At 47.0% G+C, this 19653-nt stretch overlaps 1 protein-coding gene across 1 annotated transcript in view; it reads left to right on the forward strand.

Moving 5' to 3' along the window:
- Positions 1 to 19653, forward strand: part of LOC136572709 (uncharacterized) — a 346665-nt gene that overhangs the window by 38417 nt on the left and 288595 nt on the right. The window contains exons 10-12 of the mRNA XM_066573580.1: positions 15141 to 15267; positions 16026 to 16129; positions 17664 to 17820. Coding sequence (XP_066429677.1) covers positions 15141 to 15267; positions 16026 to 16129; positions 17664 to 17820 — 388 coding nt within the window. The remainder of the gene's footprint in view (positions 1 to 15140; positions 15268 to 16025; positions 16130 to 17663; positions 17821 to 19653) is intronic.

Consider the following 19653-nt stretch of genomic DNA (forward strand, 5'->3'; position numbering starts at 1 on the left):
AACGCCTTTGCCCCCAGGAGGCAAAGAGGGGTTTTCGTAGACTTAGCCCTGGCTATTAGGGACATCGTTTTGATAGTGTTGTCCCTTGCCTCTCTGCCTGGGATGAAACCGACCTGCTCGATATGGATTAATCGTGGGATTATATTCTGAAGTCTATGGGCAATCAATTTGGCAAACATTTTGATGTCTACATTTATTAATGAGATTGACCTGTAGCTTCCGCAGGCCGAGGGGTCCTTAGCCGGTTTGAGAATGATTGTTATATGGGCCTGTAATGCTTGTCGGGGGAAAGGTTGACCTCTGTTAATTGAATTGAATGCGTCTAATGCTATTGGTGTTAGATCCTCCGAGAAAAGTTTATAGAATCTAGCTGTGTAGCCATCTGGCCCTGGACTTTTGTTTACCTTCAAGTTTTGGATTATGTCTAATAGTTCTTGGGATGAGAAATCTGATTCTAGGTCTTCTGCCTCCGTTTGCGTCAAATTCTTAGGGTCGTGTTTGGTTAAATACGCGTCGACCTCTTTTCTATGGGACATTGCAGACGTTTGGGGGTCGGTGTCTATGCTATATAGTTTGTTATAATAGGATTTGAATTCCTCTAGGATATCCATGGTGCTGTGAACCCTGTGTCCTCTGTTAGATTGGATTTTGGGAATGTAAGTAACAGGGGTCCTAGGATGTACTGTTTTGGCAAGGTGGCTCCCACATTTATCTCCGTACTCAAAGGCCCCCCTCTTGAGCTTGTCTCTGCGAGCCAACGAGCGTTGATCGAGGATCTCGAGTATCTGCTGCCGAATGGAGATCTCTGATCTCAAGATGTCGTTTTGTTGGTGTTTGTTGGCTACCTCTTTGGCTCTCAGAGTGGTTAGTAGGCCTAACAGAGTGGCCGATCTCTCCTTTTTAATTCTGGAACCTTGGGGGATTAGCACCCCTCTCAATGTGCATTTGAGTGCCTCCCATTTTATCGGGGTGGGTGTTTGGTCTGTCTGGTGTGCTTCTTTGAAGTCTTCTATTGACTTTCTGATAGCTGCTACACATATGGGGTCTCTTAGGAGATTATCTTTGAGTCTCCATGAATGGCACCTTGGGGTTGCTCCCCACCCCGCAAGGCCTCCGTATACTGGGGAGTGGTCTGACCATATTAGGTCCCCATGTGAGCAGGTGATCAAGGAGGCTATGTGAAACCAGGAGATGATCGATCCTGCTGTAGGAGTTGTGAGCCGCTGAGTGGAAAGTGTAGTCTCGCATCTCTGGGTGTAGAATTCTCCGGCTTCAAAAAGCTCTGTATTTTATGCATTGAGTTTAATTACAGGCATTATATCCTGGGAAACGCTCTGTACTTTCATAGGGTTCTTGATCAAGTGCATAGGGAGCCTAGTTAATGAATATGGGTTGTATTGCACAAGAGATCTACGTTTGACAGTGGTAAACCTGCGAGTCTTGCATATGGGATCGCAGCGAAAGAGATGCGCATGCGCGGACGGCCGCTGGTTACCAATACAACTATATGTCAGGATTAACCGAGCAGACCAGCCTGCTGCGCAAGCGCACGGTCTATTCTATTCAGGGAGGGTTCTCCCCGTCTCCCTGTCTTCAGGCGCAGTAGCATCAGTTGGACGCTGATGACTACACGGAACGTCACTGGGGGTCTGTCTCTATACACGCACTTAGATGACATCGCAGGAACTCTAGAGACTCCCGCGCAGGCGCAGAAGCACCGGGTGAACGCTGATGCTCCCACGGTATGTCAGTAGGGGGCTTGGCAGATAATCAACATGAGAGGTTAGTACACTTGGAGCCCGATCCCGGTCCTACCAATCCTATTTTAAATATTGTTATAGTAACTTTTTAGGATCATGTGTTGTGTTTTGTCTTTTCTAATTGGTGCAGGGGGTGTGGTTTGTTGCTATATATTGATGTGTATGGATACTTGACTCATTGATTTGACAAAGACCACAGCATTGGAGTGGTCGAAACGTTGTTGATGATGCTCTGGGCAGAATAAAGCTTTTTGTATAAAGAATTTCCCTGGATGCTGCTCCATCTTTATTCCATTTCGTCTACATTGCTGGCCGGTTTGTGTGGATCCAGAACTGGAACTAGGAGCGTGCACATTTCACCCTGAGAATTCCTCCCTCACATGCAATAGAGGTACAGCGTGTGCTGTTGTCAAACTTCTTATATGAACTGTTTCCAGAGGTCTACCAGGTGTAGGGTAGCTAGCTTTTTCTTGAGTGTTCGTGTTGCTGCTCGTGAGACAGAGGACTTACCTGATGTGGTATCTATGTCGGGGTCCAACGACAGGTTAAGGTCTCCCCCCAGGACAATCCGCGAACCTCCTGCGAAATTGTTGCGGACGGGACTTGGTTCTGGTTGGAGAGATAGAGGTTAGCAAAGGTAATAGCAATGCCTGTTATTTCTAGCTTGAGAAAGATAAATCTGCCTCCCGGGTCGATCAGGGAGTCTATGTGTTGGTTCTGGAGGGACCTATGCAGGGCAATAGAAACCCCCCCTCGCTTTTCTTAAGGGGTTGGGGCCATGTATCCATGTTGGGTAATACGAGGAGGAACAGGTGGGCACACACCCCGCTCTAAAATGGGTCTCTTGTAACAGAGCCACCATCACCTTTTTTTTTTTGTACAGGTGGTACAGGAGTTGTCGTCTTTGGAAAAATGGAGAACATTAGGAATTCATCTGAATATGAGTAGATTTTGGGTTATCATTACCCCTTGGACTTTCTTCCAAAAAGTTATTTTCCCCTTTAATCTAGTTTTCTATGACTACCAGTAATTTTACATCTGTAATCAGCCAGCACCTCTCAGGCTCCTTGCTGGCTGTATTCACAGGGGCGATTCCAAGAAGGACAGAACGCACATGGGAAAAAATACATTCATTTGAGTGGGTTCATTCACACAAGTGATTTTTCTCTTGGACTGGTCACCGCATCTGCTATTGTATGCGATTCCTGTTCAAGAATCACCCATTACTTTCTATGGGAGTGTAAAAAACGGATTTCAATCGCATGCTATGGTATTCACATGTGAGTGTGATGCGTTTTTAATACATGTTATTAGGGGACCACATAAAAAACAGAAAGTGCAGATCCGTGAAAAGCGCATGAAAACTGGATATAAATCATATATGAAAATTGAAAAACCGCATCACAAACAGCGGAAGTTGTATGAGAAAAATGGTCAGTTTCTTACTGACCAAAACTGCACTCACCCGTGTAAGCCTTCAGGTAAGGCTAGTTTCACACGGGTGTTCGCAAGAAAATTGTGGCAATATTGTAATTTTGCTCATGAGATGTCTGATCGTCAGCATTGCTTATTCTTGCAAAAAATCACTGCCGCATGCACTTTTTTTCTCACGAGACAGACAATAGGAGTTTCTAATGTTAAGCGCTTCGCACAGAAATCACTAAAAAAAAAAAGCAAAACCCACAAAAATAGGGCATGCCGCAATTTTTTTTGTCACGCAACATTGCATGAGTGAACACATCACAAATGTAAAGGAAACCATTGAAAAGCAAGGGGTTTCATAATTCTGCGTTTTCACGCGCTTCCCAACATTTGAATTCCCAGTTGATGCGAGGCGTTTTTATGCTGAAACAGCCTCGCATCACTTTGGGGATGCCGCGTCTGTCAGCCATGCCGGAGGACTGTGGAGTTTCTCCCATTGTTTCTAATGGGGGATCTCACATCGCATCGCAGTGCCATGCAGGAAAGCATCGCTCATGTGTGTGACTCCATACAATGGAATATGGTTCATATTTGTGCGCCGCGCAATTTTCTTGCCCGTGTGAAGGCAGCCTTAGGGCAGCTTTACATGAGCATATGTGCAAAAACACTTGTAGCAGGGCAGAATATTTGCTCACAAACAAGGTTCGATGAGGTTGTTTTGCACGTGTCTGTACTTATTACTGTACTTTTTGCGCACACAAGGCCAATTCACACACCTAATGAGGTCCAAATTTGCTTTTTTCTCCTGCGTTTTGCGCAGTGTTTCACGCTTCCCCTTGCGCACCTCCTATAGACTTCTATGGGACCTTTGCTGTGCAAAACACAGGAAAATAGAACAGGTACTACTTTTATCTGTTTGCGCAAAACACGCTTATGAGAACAAACCCAATTAAATCAAATATCCGCACAAACAAGGCCGTCTGTATAAGCCCTCAGGATGTGTTTGAATATATCTGATTTGTTGCAGAGTTTGTTGCAGATTTCAGCTCAGCAATTTGAGTTCAATTGAAATCTGATGCAAATCCATGACAAAATCTGCAGCCAATCAGCTCCATGTGAAAGCAGGATTACAGAAATGTAACTGCACAACTCTTCCTCATCCGTACTTTACACTTAGGCCTCCTTCCCACGAACGGATTTCCGCCGCGTAATTCGCGGCGAAAATCCGCTGCGTTGCCCGCAGCTATTAGGTTCTATTGAACCTAATAGCACAATGCTCACGATGCGTAATTCCAGCGCGGAATTACGCACCGCGATTTCTCCCGTCCTCACCCGCAGCATGCTCTATTTTCTGCGGGTGAGGACGGGCTGTACGCACTGACGGCTTCCATTGCAGTCAATGGAAGCCGTCCGTTCACGCTATCTCCCGCTGTAACCAGCGGGAGATAGCGTGAAAAAACGCTTTCCCGCCCACCGCCGCGCGTCATCTGACGCCAAATGACGCGGCCGGCCGCGTCACGTGACACGGCCGGCCGCGTCACGTGACACGCTCGGTGACGCGGCGGTGGTGGGCGGTGACGGGCGGTGACGCGGCGGTGGTGGGCGGGGAAGCGATTTCACGCTATCTCCCGCAGGTAAGTATAGGGGCTCTGGGGGGCGCCGTGACGGGCTTCACTGCGTAATTTTACGCGGCGGACCCCGTCACGCTCGTGGGAAGGAGGCCTTACATTTTTCTCCTGCTGCTTGTATCTCATGGAAGGAGTCCTTACTCTGGTAGATCTCCAAAGAGACATTTTTCCAGCTTGCGGCGGTTTTAGCTCCTCAGTTTACTAGCTTGTGAATATGAAGTGACACGTTTCTGTGTCGTCGCTGTGTAAGGCCACTGCTTACTGGTGGAAGGTTCCATTGCCATAGCAATAGAATGTTCAGTATGTTACATTATAGAGACGCTTTCTGATGTCATCGCTCACTGGTCAACTAGCTGCTGCACGGCCATACTGACCTCTTATGTAACAAGCACTTGTCATTAAAATAATATTATTGGAAGTTTTACACCAAACATGATATCATAATTCTATTCTGTACTATGTGAAAAAGACTCTCGTAACTTTTACCCATTTGTCATTCAGAATACATATCTATAGGAAGCCCCGCCCCTTCCTATCCTCTGGAAGGTGTGATATAGTATCTGTCATTATATGCTGGCCCCTAACTGGCTTATTATTTGACCTATTATTTGTTATCATTATTATTTGTTGTTGTTATTACTATTGTTATTATTTGTGCATAGGAGTCTATGGGGTGTCCAAATGCATACATATGTGAACGCTGGCACCTAATTTGGTTTAAAAGCCGTTCAGAGCTGGGTGATTCTCCCGCACATGCAAAGCAGTGGTGCCTGTGAAACTATGCACAGTATTTGCGCAGGCAAGTACACAAACAAAAACACTCCTTCACTGCGCAAATATGTTGTGCAGGCATGAGCGTTTTTGCGCTTAGGCTCATGTGAAACCTTAAGGCCTCATGTCCACGGGGAAAATCAGATCCGCTGCAGATTCTCAATGGAGAATCTGCAGCGGGTCCCTCCTGCCCCGCGGACATGAGCGCCGAAAATAGCAATTTAAAAGCATTTACCTATCCGGCGCGGGCGGGGAAGGTCAGCTGTTCCTCACGGCCGGATCTTCATTTTCGGCCGGCGGATGAATTCCTGACGCCGGCGGCACGTCGCCGGCACGTCGTCGACGTGCCGCGCGCATGCGCCGGGCACATCCGCCGAGCCGAAGCAAGGGAGATGCGGCCGTGAGGAAGAGCAGAGCTTCACGGCCCGCTGCGGGTGAGTAAATGCTTTAAATTCCTATTTTAGGTCTCCCGCGGATCCGGACGGCTTCCATAGGCTTCAATAGAAGCCCGCGGGAGCCGTCCCCGCGGGAGACCCGCATGAAAATGGAGCATGGTCCAGATTTTTTCATGCTCCATTTTTTTTAAAATCACTTTTATTGACGATCCGCGGGTATTTATGTACCCGCGGGTGGTCAATGCATCCCTATGGGATGCGGATCCGCATGCGGGAGATCCGCTGCGGATCCTAAATCATATTTTCCCCGTGGACATGAGCCCTAAGGCAGGCCTAAATTGTCAGAACCGGCAACTCTCGGGGCCGCCGTGCCCGCACCACCGGTCCTGCCACCCGGGGTACAGGAGCACGGCGCAGAGGTACCCCGGTTCTGGTGATCTCCCCGGGCCGCTGTAAGACTGGTCGCCGCCGGGTTGCTAGGGAGGCAGCTGGTGCTTCTAGTCGCCTGACTACCAGGCTGGCTTCCCTGGTAACTGTCTGTGCAGTGAGACTGGGGGCGTGCCCCCAGCACCGCCCTGATTAGCCCTGCTGCTGTCAGGCTCCCCGCCCCAATCAGCTTCTGGGGCGGGAGCGCTGACAGCATTTAAATAGGTGTGTTTTCCTCTCAGGCCTTGCCAGTGTTAGTTTGGTCTTCCAGCTGCACCCGCGTATTCTTTTGACTCCTGTTTGTGACCCCGGCTTTCTTGACCTCTGCTTTTGGACCTTGACTACGTTTTTGCCTGACCCCCCTGTACTGCGTACCCTCCTGTTGCCGACCCGGATTGTCTGACCGCTCTACCGTTGTTTGTCTTCAGTGTCTGTTTGTCTCCCCGTGTCCCGCTTCCCTAGTGAGGGTAGGGACCGCCGCCCAGTTGTCGCCCTGGGGGTTAGCCCAGGGGGGCAAGTAGGCAGGGACAGGGGTTGCGGGATATATCAGGGACCCCCATATCCCGGACACTGTCCTGACAGTAACACTGGCCGAAGGTAGGTCAGACTCGTGCATCCGCCCGGCTACTTTGAATCCCTCGATGGAGGCCGTGGCTGCGTTAGCGAACCAGGTCCAGGTCCTTACTAACCTTGTCCAGGACCTAACCGCCCGCATGCAGCTACAGGAACAAGTGGCGGCTGCAGGTCCCATGCATCCCCCTTCCGCTCCCGGGACTATGTCAGAACCCCGAGCCACGCTGCCGGACTGCTTCTCTGGAGAGAGAGGTCAGTTCTTTGCATTTAGAGAGAGCTGCAAGCTCTACTTTGATCTCCGACCCCACTCCTCTGGTACTGAATATCAGAAAGTGGGAATTGTAATTACCCGCCTGAGGGGGGACCCCCAAAATTGGGCTTTCTCGCTACCAGCAGGCTCTCCAGCCCGACTATCCCTTGACGCCTTTTTTTCCGCCCTGGGTCAAATTTATGACGAACCCGACCGGGCGGGCTACGCAGTCTCCAAACTTCTGGCCCTGCGCCAGGGTTGTAAAATGGCGGAGGACTACTGTTCCCAATTCCGTCAACATTGTACGGAATCCGGGTGGAACGATGCCGCCCTAAAAGACTTATTTTTGACCGGTCTGTCTGAGGGTCTCAAGGACCTACTTGTGGCCCACCCAGAGCCTAGAACCCTGGAGCAAGCCATGACGCTTGCTATTCGGGCCGACCGACGTTTGAGGGGCCGACACGCCGCTCGGGCCACTCCACTCCCCACGCCCACTTCTTCTACTGACCTGACTCTCTCACTTCCCACCACCGAGCCCATGGAACTGGGAGCCATGAACCCCAAGCAGCGACGGGAATATCGCCTGAAGAAGAATCTTTGCTTCTACTGTGGGGAGCCGGGTCACCGCATTGCCACCTGCACTAAGAAGCCACGGCAGGAAAACTCCCGCTCCTAGGCAGTTGTCGGGAGGACTGTCTAGGAGCTAAGGTACTCCCTGTGTTATCCAAAATGTTATTGCCTTGCACCCTAGAATTTCATGCTTTCCACCGTACTGGGCAAGCCTTTGTTGATTCTGGGGCTGCGGCGAATTTCGTTAACTTTAATTTCGTTGCTCAACTGTCCGGGGTTTTTTTACGTTTAGAGACCCCGATTCTGGTTTCAGGAGTGGACTCCACCCCATTGCAAGCAGGGGTGGTTCATCTGGTTACCCCTGAAGTAAGGTTTACGATAGGAGCCTTACACGTGGAAACCTGCACCTTTCTAGTGATGAGAGATTTGTCTGTGGACGTCGTCCTAGGCCTCCCCTGGCTCCGGGAGCACAACCCGGTAGTAAATTGGGACACGTTGGAACTGGTAAAGTGGGGTCCCCGCTGTGCCAACCACCTTTGTGCGGTGAAGGTGGGAATCTCCACCTGCGAGGGGACCCCCCTACCAGATTACCTCTCCGAGTTTTCTGACGTGTTCTCCAAACAATTATCTGAAGCTCTGCCCCCTCATAGGGAATGGGACTGTAAAATAGACTTGATTCCTGGGGCCAAACTTCCTAAGGGCCGCATTTATAACGTTACGGTTCCTGAGAGAGAATCCATGAGGGACTATATCCAGGACAGCCTGGCCAAGGGGCACATCCGGCCCTCAGAATCCCCGGTGGGTGCCGGGTTTTTCTTCGTTGAGAAGAAGGATGGGGGTCTCCGGCCCTGTATTGACTATAGAGAGCTAAACAAAATCACAGTCCGAAACCAGTATGCCCTTCCACTCATTCCTGACCTCCTCAACCAGGTCGCTGGTGCCCGATGGTTTTCTAAACTTGATCTCAGGGGAGCATACAACCTCATCCGCATTCGGGAGGGGGATGAGTGGAAAACCGCCTTCAATACGCCCCTCGGGCATTTTGAATACCTAGTTATGCCTTTTGGATTGTGTAACGCCCCCGCCATTTTTCAGGGGTACATGAACTCAGTGTTTCAGGATATCATGGGGGTGTTCGTGGTTGTATATCTAGACGACATTTTGATTTTTTCCTCCGACTTGCCAAGTCACCATACTCACGTTCAGACTGTACTAGCTCGACTCAGACATAACAAGCTGTTTGCTAAACTCGAGAAATGTGTGTTCGGGGTACAAAAGATATCATTTTTGGGGTATATCATCACGCCATGCGACTTCCAGATGGATCCTGAAAAGGTGAAAGCCATCACGGAGTGGGCCCAGCCAGGGTCGTTGAAAGCCCTTCAACGCTTCCTCGGCTTCGCCAACTACTATCGCAAATTCATCAAAGACTTCTCCGTGGTGGCTAAACCTCTAACGGACCTCACCAGAAAGGGGGCAGATGTGAGGACCTGGTCTTCTGAGGCTCTGAGGGCCTTCGATACCCTAAAGGCGGCGTTCTCTTCTGCACCTGTCCTAGTACAACCAGATCTGTCCAGCCCTTTTTTGGTGGAAGTAGATGCCTCTGAGTTTGGTGTGGGAGCGGTACTGTCCCAAGGTCCCTCCACTCTCACCAACCTTAGACCGTGTGCCTATTTTTCTAGGAAGTTTTCTTCCACCGAACGGAACTATGATATAGGCAACCGGGAATTGCTGGCGATTAAGTGGGCTTTCGAAGAGTGGAGGCATTTTTTGGAAGGAGCCCATCACCAGATCACAGTACTCACAGACCATAAAAACCTCACCTATCTAGATTCCGCTAAGAGGTTAAATGCTCGGCAAGCCCGCTGGGCCTTGTTCTTCTCTCGGTTCAATTTTGTTGTTACCTATAGACCGGGTTCTAAGAATGTCAAGGCTGATGCCCTGTCTAGGAGCTTTGGTTCTCCGGAACCTGCCGAGCCGGAGCCTGAGAGCATCCTCTCCCCTGGGGTGGTCCTCGCTGCTGTCTCCTCCGACCTTTCACCTCTCATTCACGCCGCTCAACAATCTGCTCCTGAAGCCCTTCCGGAAGGCAAATTATTTGTCCCATTGTCACTGAGATTGAAAGTGTTAGAGGAGACACACGCTTCTGTCCTAGCTGGACACCCCGGCATCAGGGGTACGCTGGAGTTAGTATCCAGACTCTATTGGTGGCCGCACATGGCCAAGGAGGTACGGGTATTTGTGTCCGCGTGCCCGGTTTGCGCAAGGGGGAAGAATCTCAGGAGACGTCCTGAGGGTCCTCTTCTTCCCTTACCCATTCCGTCCAGGCCATGGTCCCATTTGTCCATGGATTTTATTACTGATCTGCCATCCTCGCTGGGGAATACGGTCATCTGGGTAATAGTAGACCGTTTCTCTAAAATGTCACATTTTGTTCCGCTTTGCAAGTTGCCTAACGCCAAACTTCTGTCTGAAATGTTCATCAAGGAGATTGTTCGGTTACATGGGATCCCCGAGGACATTGTGTCAGATAGAGGGGTTCAGTTCGTCGCTCGCTTCTGGCGAGCCTTCTGTAAAAATCTAAACGTAAATTTGTCCTTCTCCTCCGCTTTCCATCCCGAGAGTAACGGACAAACGGAACGAATGAACCAAGAACTTATCCAGTATCTGCGACTGTTTGTCTCTGATAACCAGTATCAGTGGGCCAACTACTTACCTCTCGCCGAATTTGCTATCAACAACCATGTTAACTCGTCGACCCAATTGTCACCTTTTTTTTGTAACTATGGGTTTCATCCCCGGTTCTCGCTTTCCACTCCTGTGGTCTCGAACAATCCGGCCGCCGACATATCCTCTGAGGAACTGTGCACAGTTTGGGCCCAGGTTCGTAAGAACCTTCAGGGTTCCCAAGAGAAACTGCGTAAATACGCAAATAAAAGATGTACCATCTCTGCACCTTTTGTAGTCGGGGAGCAAGTTTTGTTGTCTTCCAAGAATCTGAGACTCAAGGTTCCCTCCCTGAAACTTGCTCCTCGGTTCATTGGCCCATTTACTGTTTCTCAGGTCATCAACCCGGTGTCATATAAGTTGGCACTTCCTGACCCCTGGAAGGTCCACAAGGTTTTTCACAAAAGCTTACTTAAGAAGTATGTGACTCCAGTTCTACCCACCCAGAACCCGCCTCCTCCTTCTCTGGTACAGGGGGAACTGGAGTATGAAGTAGAAAGGCTGGTGGATGCCCGACGGGTTAGAGGTGTGCTGCAGTACCTGGTCCACTGGAGAGGATTTGGCCCTGAGGATAGGACGTGGGTCCCTGCCAGGGACGTTCATGCGCCACGCCTAGTCCAGGCATTCCACAGGGCTTTCCCGCTTAAGCCCGCACCTGGCCATGGGGGTCCGGTGTCCCCCCGTAGAAGGGGGGGTACTGTCAGAACCGGCAACTCTCGGGGCCGCCGTGCCCGCACCACCGGTCCTGCCACCCGGGGTACAGGAGCACGGCGCAGAGGTACCCCGGTTCTGGTGATCTCCCCGGGCCGCTGTAAGACTGGTCGCCGCCGGGTTGCTAGGGAGGCAGCTGGTGCTTCTAGTCGCCTGACTACCAGGCTGGCTTCCCTGGTAACTGTCTGTGCAGTGAGACTGGGGGCGTGCCCCCAGCACCGCCCTGATTAGCCCTGCTGCTGTCAGGCTCCCCGCCCCAATCAGCTTCTGGGGCGGGAGCGCTGACAGCATTTAAATAGGTGTGTTTTCCTCTCAGGCCTTGCCAGTGTTAGTTTGGTCTTCCAGCTGCACCCGCGTATTCTTTTGACTCCTGTTTGTGACCCCGGCTTTCTTGACCTCTGCTTTTGGACCTTGACTACGTTTTTGCCTGACCCCCCTGTACTGCGTACCCTCCTGTTGCCGACCCGGATTGTCTGACCGCTCTACCGTTGTTTGTCTTCAGTGTCTGTTTGTCTCCCCGTGTCCCGCTTCCCTAGTGAGGGTAGGGACCGCCGCCCAGTTGTCGCCCTGGGGGTTAGCCCAGGGGGGCAAGTAGGCAGGGACAGGGGTTGCGGGATATATCAGGGACCCCCATATCCCGGACACTGTCCTGACATAAATGAGTGTATTTTCATTGCGTATAACGCATGAAATATACACGGTGAATGGAGTCAATGTAAGTATATTGATTTTCATTGGTCCATTCACAGTTGCGTATATTCATTACATATAATACACATGCAAAAAGACAGCATCATGTTCTATTTTACAGCATATAAGGGCGGCTTTACACGCCCATATGCTCAACTACGCTCGCTGTTATGGAGCATAGTTGCGCATGAATGTTTTTTTTTCCCCCTTTTTGGGCCGGGGTCAGACAAGCGTTTTTTAATGCATGAATAGGTGCGTGAAAAGCAGCTCAATTAGAACCAATGCTTTCCAATGGAAGCATTCAGATGTCTGATTTTTACAAACGTGGAAAAAATCGCATCTGCAAAAGATAAGACATACGAGTGCAAATGCAACCGTTCACACAATGTTTCTACACTGATGTGCGTTTTTTTCACGCGGCTATTCCTGCGCGAAAAAAACGCTCATCTGACTGAGCCCTTGGGCTATTCAAGCTCCGGAGTTTGAGAAAAACTGTGGAAAGATATGTCCTGCCATATCTTTCCCGCATGTTGTATTGACTACATGTGGGAAAGATGAGGAAAGTTCTATCTCTTCTTGCCCGTGCAATTAGCGAGCAAGAATCCCGTTAATGAAAACAAAACCATTGTAATCAATAGTTTTATTTTGTCGGATAATGGGACAAAAACACGGCCATCTGTTAAAGCCCTTACATGCGATTGATCCCTATTGATCTCTATGGGTGCGTATAAAAACGCTGTACATACGCAATTAAATTGTTTAAGTGCGGCGTTTTGATACAATTTCTCGAAAGACATAATAAATTATGAATCAGAAGTTGTTGTCTGGATTCTTTAATATCATCAGAAACAGACGCAGCAGAGATAAGTTTTGTTCTATGGCATAAGTTATGCTGATACAGTATCACTATGTTCTATAAATGTATGATATAATGCTGAGTTATGTCAACTCATTGGGTTATCATAGTTTACAAAAGAGCAAGTGAAAAGACATCTTTAGCTTTGCTATATTTGTATGTCTCACAGTTATCTAAAGTTAAACTCTACATAACATACAGGGTGTAATGGAAAAGCCTGACCAGAGCTATATCTCAATATTGGTGTACTATACTGAAATAACAATAGCGTACTTGAATAGGAAGCATGGATGCATAGAGTACTAATGCAGACACAGCTATAGCGCCCTCTACTGCCTCATCTGTAGGGTTGCAACCCGGCCGGTATTTCACCGGCCTGGCCGGTATTCTTCCCGCCAGGCCGGTGCCGGTATTTCTTTTTACCAGCCATATTCCAGGCTAGCATTTTGGTTGGGCTGCCGTGTCCCCCCACTCCCCCCCGGGGATGAAGAACATAAAAAAATGTGGAGCTTTTGCTAAACAAACTTCACAGAATGCCAGTATTACATCGTGAACGTGAGAGAGGAGTTCATTTATAAGGCTGAGACTGTCCAGGGATCAAACATACTGGACTTGATCCGTCATGCTATGCAGAGCCATAGCGCTACCAAGAAAAATCACCCTTTGGGCTGGGATGCTTTTATGCACTCGATGGCCGGGATTAATATACCTTCTACGGTCATTGGCCACCACGGTAATAGAGAAATTCTCCAGACTATGAAAACAGCATCGGCCCCCGGTTTTGCACCCGCTACCCCGCAAAACAGAAACCGGCCTTTCAGCTCTACGAAAGCTAGAATAACACAAGGGAGCTTGCTGCCTAAAAAGCGATCAACACAGATGTTTCCCACGGCATGGTTAAGTTTGTAAATGCTTGTACAAATGTGACTATATATCTGTTAACATTATACACTGTTATACATAGCTATGTAATAATTCTATAACCCAAATTTTCTATATTTTTCACGTATGCTGTATTCATTTATCTCTATCGTTCGGATTTTTTATCACACGTCATTATGTATTCACATTGCCTTGTGAGCTCAATAAAGCTTTTATAAAACTTTGCATTTTTTGGTTACTGTGTGTTCTCTATAATAACAGGTCTGTCAGGGCAATAAATAAAAACTAACTACGGCTGGAAATGCATTCTATGTATTACACCTCGCACTCATAAGGGGACTTGGAAAAAAAAGCTGTATAACACCAATCCGGTCTATAAATATAGTAAAGCCTTTATTATCATGAGACACGCTGATGCAATGGTGGGGGCCGCAATGTGTGGAAGAGGCCCTGATACTTCACATTCCCTGGAATGCAAGGGTGGGGGCCGCCAGACGGAGGAGGATGCCAGGTTTCACCAAAAATGTGAGGGCCAAAGGTCAAGCATCAAAGAGACATCAAAGGGGGCGGAGATGTCAAAGGGGGCGGGGTTCCTGTCACTTTTCAGTTTGACGTGTACTCTATACTACTTCTATATATTTCTATTTTATTCTGTAAATTTGTTTTACTTATTTTTGTAACTATTTTTTTACCACCTATGTTCTCCATGATGTCATAAAAAGACCTCTGAGGGTCATTCACATTCTCTTTTTTTTTTATTTCATACTTTTCCACTGTAGCTGGAGCATCTATAGGAGCCACAGTTGCAGCGGAAAACATCCCCCTGTAATGACAATAGCCACTAACAGAACTGTGACAGAGGGGACCTGGCGGTCATGGGATCGCCAGGTCGCATACTGGAAGTAATGCTTTCACTCTTTAGTACATCACGCTCATTGAGCGCGATGTAGCTTGGAAAGGAGAAGGCAGAAGCAGTTAAAAACAGCTTTGCCCTTCTCCTTTGGGTCCTTGGCTGTATCTTACAGCCGAAGACCCGACCTTTTCCTGCTTGATTGCAGGAGCAGAGGCTTTAATTCTGTACTTCTGCTGTACTTTTGCTATCGGCCAGGCTTAAAGTCCAGGACCAAGCGCCAAATATTTACCGCACTTAGTCCTTAATGGGTTAAGTGTCAGAAAGTGCCTTTTGAAATCTTAAACTACAGTTCATCCTGATACTTAAGTATAGCCTTTCTTTACAGTGTATTGAAATATGATCTGTTTTGTGCACATTGATAAAAGGTTTAACCCCCCCAAATGATCAAATGTCAATTGTTTCTATACATGATAAGATACAGTATTAAATTACCTATTGTTCACATCTAAGGGCTGTTGTGTTTCCAAGCACTCTATGAATGTGGCTACACCTGGTGTACCCCTTCCCCCCCTTGATGATTTGCCAATGCATTGAAATGGATTGTTCAATGAATTTTATCTTCACAGTACAAAATATTATCTAAACTATCAGAAGGCCTGAGAAAACCTGCTCCAGATGATCTTATGGAAGATGAAGATGTTGAATCAGGAAGTGTTTATGACAGTGCTATGCAAGAAGATCCAAAAGAATCAGGTGGGAATATTTAAGTATATATCAATGTTGAGTCCTAGTAAGCCATGTCCTATAAACACTTCAACATGGGCCGCCTGCACACAGGTGGACTTGCATTGCGGAATTCACAGTGGGTGTTCGCCTCTGGATTCTGCCGCAAATACAGCCAATAGCATGCTATGACAATCAGCAATTTCCTGCCCACGAGCGGAAATCCTTTGCGATATTCATGCTGCGATTTTGTGCAGGCTACGCACGGAGGGATTCCATTGAAGCCAATGGAAGCCCTCCGTCCTGCGGCCATTCTGCAATCATTGTTGCAGAATGGTCGCGGTAGCTGCGTCCTCACCATTGTGACGACGCAGCATCATCTCTACTGCGCATGTGTGCAGACACACTGGCCGGCACATCCGCAGCAGAGAAGAGGAGACGTCGGAGAGGTACGCCAGGCATCGGGTTAGATCCGGCATGTGGGGTCCAACCATCCCATGTGCAGGCGGCCTTAAAGTTAATTCAAACTTTGTTTTGTAAAAGGTAACTGTATTTTAGGAAAACTTCTATTATAGAGGAAAGTGTGAGTTTTTAGGGCTCAAAATGCTAAAGCAATCGGTAGAAAAAAGTGATACAAGCATCCTGATTGATTTGCCTCATTGGCTTCAGTTTGTTCCCATCCTAAATTTGGGTTTATACTGTATATGTAACTAAGAACTTAAGACATTGGATAAATAAAAATGGCTTCGAAGCCTGATATTCTGCACTTTGTTTTTGCTTTTTATCAGTAGATGCCCAGGCTGAACTTTTCTGTTACCAGCCTCAAATTCTTAGACAAGTTACAAGTATACCAGGAAAATTACAGACACTTATTGAGGAGGATGAACCCCAGGTAAAAACTGAAATACTAAACTTGTTTCCTAGAAAAATAATGAGACTGGAGATTAAATATTTACTAAATCTGCAATACAAACTAATTGTAGTAATTGCTTCTAGCAGAGAGATTATTTCTGTTTGCTTCACGGAGTCAGATTGGATGAATGTATCACATGTTACCGCTAACAAATGTTTCTACTTATCTAATGTGTCTGATAATGCGTTGATGACAAGGTCAGTGAGATATTGATTTTATGTAAAATACATTGTTTTCTGTAACATTCAGACCACCGATACCTTTACATTTATTTTAAAGCAACTCTATCACCTACCGTGTTTCCCACAAAAATAAGACCTACCCTGATAATAAGCTCCACCCTGATTTTCTGTGTGAGAGTATCTGCATCTCTATCTGTCCATGTTTCCATTTGTCTATCTCAATGCCTATCTCTTTCGCAGCCTGTTCATCAGTAATAGAATGTTATTTTTAGTCTGATATCCTAATACAGGTTTTTCATTATCATATTTACTTTTAGGCCTCATGTCCATGGGCATAAAATGGCCTGTGCGGATATTTGATGCAGATTTCTGCAGCAGATGCACTGTGGATGATCTTTAAATTGTATTTTTTTGGCTTGCAGCAGATCATGGATTGCAGGTTTTTTACATACGGGTATACTGCAGATCGTCTGCATGTGAAAAAAACACAATCCCACCTCCCAGCCTTCTCCCCACCTTCCTAAGTGAATTTAACCTTTAAATCCGCAGTGCATCCATCTGTGCGTGATCCGCGTTAAGGCCTCATGCACACAGGCACGCACGGATTTTGCTGCTAAATCCCGTAGCGGAATCCGCCCGTGCCCACAGATATGTGCATTAAAAGACAGGTTCTTACCTCTCTGGATCCAGTGCGGGTCTTCTCCTTCTTCTTTCTTCAGTACAGCGGATGCGCCAGGACATGGCAGCCGACACGCCTGGCGCATGCGCAGTGCCTTTTCTTTTTTGAATCTCCTTTTTTTCCACGGATCCGCGGAACATCCGCAGTGACAGTTGTGGGTGTTCTGCGGCAGAGACTGCTTCCATTGACTGCAACGGAAGCCATCCCTGCGGCGTCCGCAAGAAAATAGAGCATGCTGCGATTTTATTTCGGCACGTAGCGGCCACAAATAAAATCTCCTGGTGTGTGTGGTGTGAGAAATCTACACACACATCAATGAGCACATTTAGCAGCAGATTACCCGCATTTGCTGACACGCACGGAATCCGCTGTTCAATTTTTCATGTGTGCATGAGGCCTAAAATGGAGCATGTTGTGGTTTTTTTCCCGCTCTTGAAATCTGCAAATTGAAATAAAACACAACTGCAGATAGTCAATGATTCCCTATGGGAAAATTGATCTGCAGATTTCACGTGCGGGAGACACGTGCGGATTTGCTAAATGAATTATGCCTATGGACATGAGGCCTTATGCTGTAAAGTATTATTTGCAGACTGGTCTGAATATCATTAATTTACTGGCTCTGAATCTCATATTTTCCATCTCCTTCCAGAAGTTTGTAGCAGACTCCTCTATGCTATATGTAGCATCTGCGAAATGTGAGGACAGTTTTACGAAAGTAGTATTCAATGTGAAAAATGATGAATTCTCACCAAGTAAGAAAGAATATAGAGTAAATGGGCTTTCAAATGAGGAGAAACACATGTTAGGTGTGTATTAGCAAATTTGAATACTGTAAAAACCTTTATTTTAACCCATTCTAAATAAATATTAATTAAGAAGAGCTAAAGTCTTCCTAATAACAGTTCTTAAGAACACAGTTCACTTTGTTAGGTCTGAACATTAACAAATCTGTCACTTCTCAAGATTAAGCCCTAAGGTTATGATTTGATGGCATTCACATGGCCATATTACAGTGTCATAGAACCTTCAAGTTCTATGGAGCCATATTATGGTGTCCATATAATTGTGGTATCCTCTATCAGATTTTATTTGTATAGAGGTATGAAGGCCAATGCTTCCAAGAGAGACTATTTCTGTGCTTAAGACACCTAACAGAGTCTATGGAGCAGCACATGGAAGCCAGGCAGATCTGTATTAGTAGACCATATGACCTCCGTGCACTTTCATCATTCAGCCAGAGAGAGATAATAGGGACCGCACGCTGTGTTCTGCATGGGAGTCAGAGATTACATTGTATTCTGTCCACAGCCAATGCGAGAATAATGGAGCTGTGTGCAGAGCTCAGACCACATGCTAGGATCTACAAACAGCTCTTGGAGGCCCCTCTACATGCAAATGAAGCTGATGAAGTGTTAATGGACATTAGTATCCATTAACACTTTATGCAAAACGGCTGCTAAAACTAATAATCTTTCAATCCTTTGAAAGATTGTCTTTGCATGTAAGTGGGCCTTTACTGTGTGTACCACTTGAAAGCACCTATTGTAACTGAAAGCTGGAAAACATTCGGAGACGTGTACTTAGGGCTTTGCTCCAGAATACTACAGCTCATGCAATAGGACCCTCATCATGACCATTTATCATTATAACTGCTCATAAACTATCAAATACTGACGATACATTGACAAGTGTAGCTATGGCTTTAATGGGGGTGTATTCAGGCTTAATGCCTAGGGAAGCATGAGCTCTAGATACAGCCCTGTGCTATTGTTTGTGAAAACAGCTAATTTATTTTCTGTTTACATCAGACTATAATGTTGCATGAATCCAGGATGACTACTTAGACTCTTTCATTGAAAGAGGTTGTATGGGTTCCTATCTACTGAATGATGCAAGCAAAACGTGATAAATAAAATAGATAGATGGCTTCTCTAGAACTATAATACTAATGGCCATCAATATCTGACCAACCCCACTGATCAGCTTACTTAAGGGCTGTAGTGCTCACACTTCATTATTTGTCAGGCACAGCTACCACCATATGTTTAGTAGTGGCTGTGTCTCATATTACAGTTTAGAATGAATAGGACTGAGGTGATCTATTAGGCACAGTCTAGAATATATGTAGAAGTGCTCCCACAGCAATCCCCCCAGCTCTAAGATGCACGGAGTGCCTTGAACTGCTCCTCGCAATCAGTCCATAAATGCATATAAAGAGAAGAACATTGTCCAGCATTTCCAATAAAATTATTTATTTTTTATTATTCCATTGTAGAAAGGCAGGATTAAAAGTCCAAAGTGACTAAACGCAGACGCGTTTGAGCCACAAGTGACTCTTGTTCACTGGGTATTATTGTATCTTGACGCCACCAGAAGGTAGGGGTGTGGCAGCTCTTCAATGGAGGGACGGCCCTGTCACACCCCTACCTCCCGATTGGCATATTGCAAAAGGTCCTTGAAAGTCCTAGGACCTTTCATAGTCACTGCAGCCTGTGCTGGAGGCTTAGGGGTGGTTTTTGCAGTTAGCCTTACATTATTAGCTCTACATGGTGCCATGTCACCCCTGTACATGGCAGCATGTACAGCTAAAAATGTAAGCCTGAGTGCAAAAACCACCCCTAAGCCTCCAGCACAGGCTG

The sequence above is a fragment of the Eleutherodactylus coqui genome, chromosome 1, assembly GCF_035609145.1.
Source record: "Eleutherodactylus coqui strain aEleCoq1 chromosome 1, aEleCoq1.hap1, whole genome shotgun sequence".
In the NCBI taxonomy this organism is placed as follows: domain Eukaryota; kingdom Metazoa; phylum Chordata; class Amphibia; order Anura; family Eleutherodactylidae; genus Eleutherodactylus; species Eleutherodactylus coqui.